Source organism: Camarhynchus parvulus, chromosome 5 (assembly GCF_901933205.1).
Source record: "Camarhynchus parvulus chromosome 5, STF_HiC, whole genome shotgun sequence".
In the NCBI taxonomy this organism is placed as follows: Eukaryota; Metazoa; Chordata; class Aves; order Passeriformes; family Thraupidae; genus Camarhynchus; species Camarhynchus parvulus.
This window is the reverse complement of record NC_044575.1, coordinates 18,302,498-18,312,609: the sequence shown is the minus strand read 5'-3', so window position 1 is coordinate 18,312,609 and position 10,112 is coordinate 18,302,498. Positions and strand designations below refer to the sequence as shown.

The following is a 10,112-nucleotide window of genomic DNA, read 5'->3' as shown; positions in this document are numbered from 1 at the left end:
CACTTGCTCCCCTAAATTCTAAGTGGGTGTTTGAGTGAGACTTTTACTTAATTTTCAAAAAAAAAAAAAAAAAAGCTGGAGGTTTTTCTGAGAAATGCACTTAAATTTATGACATCTTAGACTTTAACAATCCTGGGGTTTGTTTGCATATCTTTTTTTTCCAGTGAGACCATAAATTACTTCTAAGAATTTCATTTTAGTAAAGGGAAAGCTATACTATGTATTAGACATGGAGATTCTTCCCCCACCCCCCACAAAAAAAAACCCAAACAAAAAACCACAAAAACTGCCCCAAAACCCCAAACCCAACCAACCAAAATAAAAAAAAAAAAACAAACACCCCCAAAAATAAACAAAAAGAAAAAAAGAGAAGAAATTTATACAGCTGTATCTTCTATATGGAATATTAAAACTTGATAAAACTATGTCTGTTTCTGAGAAAAAAAAGTCATCTTCTTTTTTGACAGTTTTTGTGGACTTGTTTTGATCAAAAACTTCATAATTTTCAGAATTTTCTTTTAAAGAAAATCTAAAGACATTCACATCAGTGTTCAGTGCACACCTTTTTGTGGCAGAGGATGTATTAAGGTGGGTCTCATTCCCCTACTTTTTCACCCAAAACACTTTTTCCTGTAGAGTAAAATAAATAAATTCATTTTAATAAAAATTTTTAAATAAAAAAGTCTGAGACTCCTTGAAGGTGCCACTCAGACAAAACCTTTCTATTGGTTGCTGGAACCATCCAGACAAAATTGAAAAGCTGTGTTTAAAGCATAGGTAAAGCTTTTACTGCCCCTGCTTTACCTGCACTTTGACAATAATCAACTGCCTTGAGGTCAGGAGAGCTGCTTTGATGGTGGATTCTCTTCTAGAGTTTTAACTTTTAAACACCCCTATGCAGCAGCTCACTTGGCCAATGTGAAGATCTGTATCAACCTTGCACTTTCCCAACAGGAAGATAAGCAAGGAGCAGAATTGTCCCATCCCACTGTAAGAGGAGTCAGGGAGGATTCCTTTTGATAGATTTCTTGGGTGAAAATAATGCCCAAAAAGCAGCAAATACTGGAGAACCATTTATTGATATAGAATATGGTTCTGACCAGAGAGGGATAGAAAAGAGACCAGAGAGAGAAAAAGGGAGATGGAGAGAGTAACTGCTTTTATCTGCCAAGGCTGCTCCCACAGCTCCATTTCCCAGGCATTTTTTCCCAGGCATCCTTGACACCTGGCACGTGTCAGGGCTTTCAGCACCTGTACAGTCCCTGCAGTAATTTTTCACCTCATGTGTAATGTATGTTAAGGCATAAATAAAAATCAAATCAGTCCCTCTCAGAAATGTTTTTGAAATCTTGCCTTTACTACCCTTACTCCAAAGGGATGAGAAAGAGAAGACAAAAAGTGCAGTCTCTGTGCTGTACAGAACACACAGTTAGTCATCTTGCCTAAATTTGCCTCTCCTCATTGCCACAGCTGCTCGCCCCCAGCATGGGGGATGCCATGCAGCAGGGCATAGCAACAGCGAGAAATAAGTTACCAGGGGAAAATTCAAAATCAGCTTGCAAATGAGGTGGTAGATGTAGAGGATGACTTGGAGGTGGGGGAGGTTCACAGGAAAAGGCTCTTTTTTCCTTCTTAGAGTTGTGAAATATTTGAGTGCCAGAGTGCTGGCGGTGTTGAAGGTACTTTCCCAGTTGCAGTACAGAAATTTCACTCTCCCTTTACATCCTTTCCCAGAAATTGCGCTCTCCCTCCATCCTGAACCCCCCAGATTCATGCCCAGAACACCTTTGCACAATTTTTTCCACCCTTAAGGAACAGGAATTTTGTCACCCACGCCCACACAGCTGGAACCACACCCCAAGGAACAGCCCTTTTCCTGCCACCTTTTGTCCTTTTCCCCTGCACAGAGAAGAAGTAGTCAGAACCTGTGGCTACCAAAAGGGCAGGTATTTTACTAATCAGAGCTCTTGCAGAGACTCAGAGGCATTAGAGCCTTGAACTGTTTAATAAAGCTTAAGAAAAAATTATTGTCTAATGGCCTAATATAGCTTAAAATAAACCCATTAACTGCTGACTTACAAAATACCCTGGGGTCTTTGTATGTGGAGGCAGAACACAGTTGTCAGAGGATTTATTTCCTTCATCTACAGAAAGAATAATCAGGACCAGCCCTACCCAGAATGATATGTGCTAAAGAGACACTTGGCAGTTGTCTCCCAAAAATATTCCAGGCACAATGCTTCAAACTAATTAGTACAGAGGTTGTTGTTGACAAGGGACACACAAAAACCATCCCTATCCTATGAAAAACCACAAAAGTACAATTTTGGAACTGGTATTGTGGAAAGGGTTTCACATCCACAAAGGCAGACATGACAGCTGCACATCCTTTCTCTGCTTTAATCAAATATTCCTTTTCAGAACTTCAAGAAAATACAAATGAAACAATCAGCCTGCACTGCTTCATGAAAATATTCATTTCCCATAAAACATACAGAGACTCTCTTAAATGCGCTTGCTGCTTTAGACAGTATTCCACTGGTCTGGATCACATTTATTTGAAACTTTTCAAGACAAAGGAATAACAGAAGCTGATTGCAGGCTCCTTATCATTTTTAGGAGAGATCCTCATTCTTCTTAGGCACCAAGCAAGGACAGACCAAGACACAGTGAGATTTGTCAGTCACAGCTGATTTGTCTGTCAGCACCTGGATCTTGCTGGGTGCTGCACTCTTCGAGTGTTGGTTCTGTGAGCCAGGAATGGTCGTCAAGATCTTACTGGGTTGATCTTTAACTGAACCAAGTTGTTGTAGCTGTTGTCTGCTTCTGGGGTGAAGCCGAGCTCATCACTAACTCCAGAGCACCCATGGAGCCTATGGGAGGCCAGCAGAGCAGACAAGGTCACAGCATTCACCTCAGCCCCGCTTGGAATTTGCAAGCAGGAAAAATGATCACAGCACTCAACATGACCATCCAGCCGAAGACTTCTCTCCCACTAACAGCTGGACTTACATTTCATCCTCAGTGTGGAATCAGGTTGATTTTGGAAGCTTATTTTAAAGTCCGATGTGTTTTTAGCAATGCTATTTCTAGTTACAATTTAGAGATGGATTTTCTTTAATTCTGATTAATCTGTTAAATAAATATGCAAATATATCAAGTGCTCTATATAAAAATACATACACACAACAAACAACCCCTCATAATAAAAGCAAGATTAATAAAAATATGTACTGTATTATACATATGAAATGGCCATCTAGTTTTGAAACTATAAGGAAACAATTACACATAAACATAAGTCACAGGACATAACCTAAAAATAATCAGCATATATAAAATAATGGCATTGCCTCTTGAGCATCTCTCCTTTAAAAATATACAAAGAACCCAACCAGTGTTGCCTAAGCTTTTATAGCTACTGACTATAAGAAAAATTACCAAGAAGCTTGCGGATTTCTTCATTTAATATCTGAACAGGGAGATGAATAACGTGCCACAGACTTTTTGGTTTTTTTAAAGAGAAGTTTAGCCTCCAAGACAGTGAAATACATCCTTCTCACTGAGACCTATACCCAGTTAGGATTTAAAGATTTTTAATTCTTACTCTGGATCTCCATACTCAGTGGAATGAGTACCTAACAGCAGTTTAAACACAGCCTTCAGCAGATCACTTTGATTTCTAATGACAAATAGAAAAACATTAAACAAAAATCAATGCACTGTTCACAGATGAAATATCTGACCTGCATAAAATCAAAAAACATCCTATGTGTGTTTTAAAACATCACCTTGTCTTGGGGCTTTTTGCCCAGGTGTAAATTGCCCTGAGCAGATCTGCCAGCAGATACCAGGGCACTTGAGCATTTCCATGAAGCACATGGGAAACTGCTGGAGGGCTGTGATTCAGAAATATAATCAACAGTCTTGTGCTTTATGTTCCAGTAAAGACCAGTGCTAGCTAAAGTCAGTATTTAGCCAGCTGAATATTCATCTTCCAAACTGCTTCAGATGGAGAACATACTATAACATGCTTTAGCAGAACAGTTTCAAAGACGGGCTACGGTCAGTGAACAGAACTCCTGAACAGCCCTGCTACAGACCATCCACATCCCACAGCTGACACAGACCAACAGTTTTCCCTGCATTTCCTGGGGGGAGTCCAATTAGAAGTTACAAATCTCCTTCTGTTCCAATAAGCTTTCTTAAAAATGGCACATACCACTGGTAGTAAATAATTGTTTCCCTGACAATTCTTATCAATACAATGCACAGCATCATAGCTTAATACAAATACTTTACAGACACAAAAGGACAGAACAAAAGCATGTAACAATGCAGCTCAGCTACTCTACTATATTACATGGCTGGGAAGAGTTTCCTTTCCTTTCCTTTGATCTTTTCTATAGAAATTGAACTTCTGGTACCAAAAAGCAAGCAATGTTTCTTTTTGGTGTTTTTAAAAAGCTGATGGAAAAAATGTGAATGAAAGAGAATACAGAGGAAATGAGCGAGATCATAGAAAAGCAGCTTTTAAAATATCAGCAATCTCGTATAATATAATAGTTATAGAGGAAAAAAATTAATAGGCTCAGCATCTCCTTAGTAAAATGGAGCAGAATATAGAGACCTATTTTCAGGAATAAAATACTGTCAGCTTCCCTGGTGATCTCAATTGCTTGATTTGTGCATATGTGTAGAGCTGGGGTCATTTTGTTTTATTCATTATCTTAACTAACAGGCTCATTAAAAACATGCGCAAACTTGGACCAATGAATGAGGTGGGGAGAAGATCAATGAACACCTCAAAAACTGAAGGATAATTGTACAGGTTGCTAGGATAATAAAGAATAGAAGTTTATTATATTTCAGCTCATGTTTTCATGCCTTTATTACCCTTCCCAAGAAGACTTGCGGTATGTCCATAGATATTTAAAAATAGAGATAAATAAATTTTGTCCTTCTGAGTTTCCTTCGTTGCAGATGAAGCCACACATAATTATAAAATGTCACTTTTTGTTTTTACTGGCAGATTCTGAATGTACCCACAGCTATTCCTGGCTGGAAGGCATTTCTGAAGGATTCTGCTGTTGCAGACATTGTAGAAGATGCTTTTTGGGTTTAAACTTGATTTTTTTACTCTTGACATTTTTCCTCACTTATTTCTCTACCATGGCATGTTTTATACTTTAAATATCTGTACGATGGAGTGACTGGATACTTCTTTAGCTTCACACAGTGAAGACCTTCCATCTGGGAAATAATGATGTAAACTTGTATGCCTCCTAACATTCAGGACACAGTGAGAGTCCTCTGTGAAGGGACTGGGAACTGAAAGCATTATGCAACTCTTGGGGGTATATTTCAGAAAGCATATGTCAATTTTTAAACTCAGGCATCATAGCAAAGTGATTGAAAAGAAATAGAACTTATGCTTATGTTCAAAAGACATCAGTAGCACAGTGCATCTGTGAATTCCTGTTCAAGTTCCACATGATTTTGGTTTCCCCAGCGCTGATCTGCTTGGCAGTGTGGTACCATTACACTCCAGTCTTCATGTCAAACTCGTGATGATTTTGTGTTTCATTAACAGTCAGGAATTCATCACATGCTTGTGTTCGGTCATTTGACTGTTCTTTATGAACCAAGTGCACCATTTCTTGTGATTTGCTGATATCTCCGTTTAATTCACTTGTCTTCCTGTCCTCCACTGCCCCTTTGCCATTGTTAATCACTAGCTTTTTCTTCTGCCCACATCTAGAAAGAAATAAAAATTAAATATTATAAATAGAGTACAACGAAAATAATAAAAAACTGAAGGTCAGTATTTAGGAAAAGGTGATTGGAAATTAAAATTGTGTCTGCCAGTGCAGACTTACACCATACAAAGCGTAAAGTTTCCCCATACTGCATATTTTATTTTTGAAAGCATCCACCATTATATGCATAAAATTTATTAGGACCTCACTTATCTAATTTATATTTACTGTTACTACATGTAGCAATAACATTCATTACTGAAGGACAGAATTTTTTTTCTGTCAATTGAATTTATCCACATTTATGAACTTTGTAAATAGCCCTACTATGAAGACACCTTCAAAATCCAGGCTTGGGACCACAGCTTTGAAAATGCACAAATTCTTAACCAAGCAGAAAATCTGGATCAAGCTCTCACCTCATTAAACAGGACAACTGTTTTTCCTTTGTCTTAGCATGTCAAGCTTAGAGGCCAACCAACAGTAAGGAAATATGGAGAACTATTCTGGCTGCTGCCTGCAGCACAGCTCCTTGGGATGTTCAGGTAGGAAATAAATAGACACTGTGATTTTAAAGTTAGACTTGCTGCAGGACTGCCCAACAAACCTTATATGTAGCTCTGAATTAAAACACATGCACACACACAATCTTTTAAAGAGTCACCAGTCCAAAGCTGATGCACACTGGTTATTGTGGGCTGGGTATCCTTCAGCACAGTAAAATAGCACTACTTACACAGCTGTCAGATTTACTGTTTACATGACTCCCTGGCTACACAGTGCTGGACATCCTACTTGTCCTCAAACAGCCTTGTGTAAAGTGAATATGCAGAGCCCAGCATGCCTAAGAGGGACAATGTGTCTGTGAAGTTGGACTTTTAAGTCCTTTCTTCTTAAATGAAGCATATTTATTCCTGGAGGACTGATTCGGCTGTTCAATTTTACTGAGATGCTTCTGAAATAGCTTTTTTATCATGCCTACTGACTCATAGATGAGGGTTATTTTATCTGAAGTAGCTCAGTTCACTCTGCTAATGCTACACACACCCTTGGGAATGATTTCCTGCTCTGCAGCCATAAAATGCCAAAAGACACCAGCAAGGAGCTGTGGAGCTCCACAGCCTCCTAAAAGAGCAGCTCCGAGTGCTCTGCAACCAACAGACTAGGAAAAAATGTGCTCACTGCTTCCTGCACAAAAATCTCCACATATTATATGGTCATTCTGATGAAAAAGGAGTTAAAATCCAACATTCAAGTAGCAAAGAGTTACTCTGTTTAAAAGCTCAATTTTAACATTCAAGTAGCAAAAAGCAGTTGAAAACAATTGGCAAGAAACCTCAGAACAGGCCCCAGAGAAAAGAGAGGTAAGAATATTATAGCCCATCCTTTAGGCTAGGGTTTTTCCAATTTCCCAGCTAACTTTTCACAGATCATTGCATTACTTTTCACTCCTCAGATTCCTCATCTGTAAAATGGAGTACATAAAGCTACTGAGAGCTCAGAGAGCAATGTTAGCATATATGCTTGCGACTGCCAGCTGTGATACTGGCTCTTGTTCAGAAGAAACAGAGTAGCAGGTTTTCACAGAATCACTGTGACTGTCTAAGACAGCCCTTCACGCTGCACACAGACAATGCTTTAATGGTGGAGGATTATTCCTGGCTCATCCTGTGGTTGTTACTGTCTGTGTTCATCTCACAACTTCCACTCTCTGTGAACCCAATTTTCCCATTAATAACGAATAGACAGAGGGTAATCAGTTTTCTGTGATCTGTGTACAGTTAGTTTCCATTTCCAAGACTAAACGGTTCATGTAGCTGCTGACTTCAGGGGAGTGGTTCCAGGTGAGTGTGAAGGCTGATGTGTGACCTGTGCAGGACATGGTGACCTGGGTCCCTACACTACAAGCCACAGAGCTTTGCAGAGGATGCTCTTTCCTGTCGTTTGCTACTCTGCTCTTCGAGAAAGCTTTGGAGACTCTCAAGGAAGAGAAAAGTGAGGCAGTGTGTTTTGGAAATGTAAAGGGGTGGCCTTACCTTCTGAGACTGTTGACAGCAATGCACACTGCCAGGATCAATGCAAGCACCACCAGAGAAACAACAATGATCAGCCAGTCTGCAGGGACAGATGAGGGAGGGCAAGAGAGAGTGTGAATGTATCTCATGTGGTTTTGCCATTTCACACAACTGCAGAAACACAATCTCTTCTACTTCCCATAAGCTGTCACACTCTTTTCCTAGCTTCCATGAATGTTTGTTTGGTGTACAAAATCTTTCTGCGCAAATCAAACACATTTTCATCACTTAGCTATACACAGGCCAGCTCACATTAAATACCCCATCACTATCGTCACCTGCTAGCACTTTGGTGGGCATATGTGAAGAGGACCTGTTTCACTGATTTACTCCAATGGCAAAAGAAAAAGCTCAGCATGACACACCTACAATCTCAGGCACAGAAGCAGGATGAGTTTTAGCACATTTTTAGTAAAGCAGGTTTCACAACCTTCCTAGTAGCCTACTTTCTACTACCATTATAGCTCTGCTACCATTACAGATGGGGGTCCTCTCCCAAGAGCTATGTCCTGTATTTTCTTTGTTTGAAACAACCGTTCTTGTTTAACAAGACTCATACATTAATTTGCAACAAATTACCTCTTCTAATTAGTTAATTATTAGTACTCCATGGTGAAAAACTGATAGGCATTCTTTTCGTAGCATGCTTTTCTTATATCTCCCTTCAGTTTTCCCTGCAAATGATGAGTTCTTCAAAAGGTGCTTCAAAGGTTACCTTCCCAAAATTTTCTGTGTGCTCTTCTCCATTTTTTCCCTGTGACTAATGCAATGCCTTGAACTGAACACAGAATTTCACCTCTGGACTTGCTAGGCCTAAGTACAGTGGGATAATAACCTTCTCTGTTTTAAAAATGACTTTACCACTAATAAGTCCCAGAATATATTTGCATTCTTTTGCAGTTGTATCATGCTGTTGGCTTCTTTTTATTCTGTTTTAGTCTGCACACTCTCTTCTGGAGAGCTTGTCTCAGCTCAACATTCTCATGGATATCATGCTATGCATATAACTTTATCAAGTTTTGCTTGATTTAATTTCAGTTTATAAAAGTTAATTAAATCTTATTCCCACTCCCCAAATGCATGGTTTCTCTTATCTTAATATTGCTGAAAAACTATATGAGTTACAATATGCTCTGTCTTTCGGACTACTTGTGAAATGCTGAATATGATTGGATCCAGAACAAAGCCCAAACAAAGCATTTGACCTTCATTTTCATCTCTTACTTCAGTTCATATGAATAGAATTCTGTCCTTGGATTTTTAAAACATTTGACTTCAAAAACCCACCTGGTACACGGGCCGACCTTGGTTGTGAATCTATTTTTGTTGTGGCGGTCTCTCCAGGGGAAGTTGTGGATTCATAATGTCCCTTGTTTGGTCCTTGGTTGCCATATACACTAGAGGTAGAGCCTGAAGAACAAAAACTCCAGCCATTAGGCCAAATATGCTTGATGGATATTTAACAGCAATGTATTAAGACTGCAACTTAAACAGTGTAAAAATCATATTCTGGAAAGTCCATGCTGAAGCAGTGTTTATAATGAAGTGTTTATAATGAAAATTATCATGAAAATTATCACACAGACTATAAGCATGACACTCATTTGAACTATGGCTAGCTTTAGTACTTTGAGAAGCAAAACTCATGGCTTTCCCCTCTTGTCTCCCTCATATGTTTCAATTCTATTCTGACACAGGATAAAACTGAACACCTAAAACTCTAATGCTGCCAAAAAATAGAACAATAGTTCTCTGAATGCTTGTGACTTTTGCAGCTAGAGTGGGACTCTAAAAATTAAAAGTAATCTTTTCCTAATAGAAAAAAGTGTTCTCTGCAAACTTAGATGTGGATCCTCTTGTCCTTTTTAATAAGTTGTGTAATTTGGTTCCAAGATGGTATTAGATATTAAATCAGTCTCTCATATTTTCTAAGCTGGTCATACTGCTTAAACTTTTAGGCAATTACATTCCTGGCCCGTGCTATTACCATAAGGGTATCCCAAGTCTAAAATTATCAGCAGACTATAGGAACAGTAATTTCATTATCACTACCAAAAATACATTACAGATCTCCACCTCTCTGAAATCTTCCAGACACTAAGAAATTAAACACTAACTCTAATCAGCTGTAAAGTTCTTTTTCTTTATCACACATTACAACTTATTTCTGTCCAGTATTTCTGATCTCATTTCCTAGTAACAGCTGGCAAATGCAAAACTGAGAAGCATGTTTTATTCTTTCTGTGAAGCACAGCCAGCAAGCAGCTCATGCATTTTC

At 38.8% G+C, this 10,112-nt stretch overlaps 1 protein-coding gene across 11 annotated transcripts in view; it reads right to left on the bottom strand.

Annotated features, from left to right (window-relative positions):
• Positions 1 to 2,233: 2,233 nt before the first annotated feature.
• CD44 (CD44 molecule (Indian blood group)) overlaps positions 2,234 to 10,112 on the bottom strand; it is a 50,792-nt gene continuing 42,913 nt past the window's right edge. For all 11 annotated transcript variants that reach the window (XM_030949793.1, XM_030949798.1, XM_030949795.1 and 8 more), the window contains 3 exons: positions 9,122 to 9,244; positions 7,796 to 7,874; positions 2,234 to 5,757 (listed from right to left, as the gene is read on the bottom strand). In XM_030949793.1, the coding sequence (XP_030805653.1) occupies positions 5,541 to 5,757; positions 7,796 to 7,874; positions 9,122 to 9,244 (419 nt within the window). In that variant the 3' untranslated portion in view covers positions 2,234 to 5,540. The remainder of the gene's footprint in view (positions 5,758 to 7,795; positions 7,875 to 9,121; positions 9,245 to 10,112) is intronic.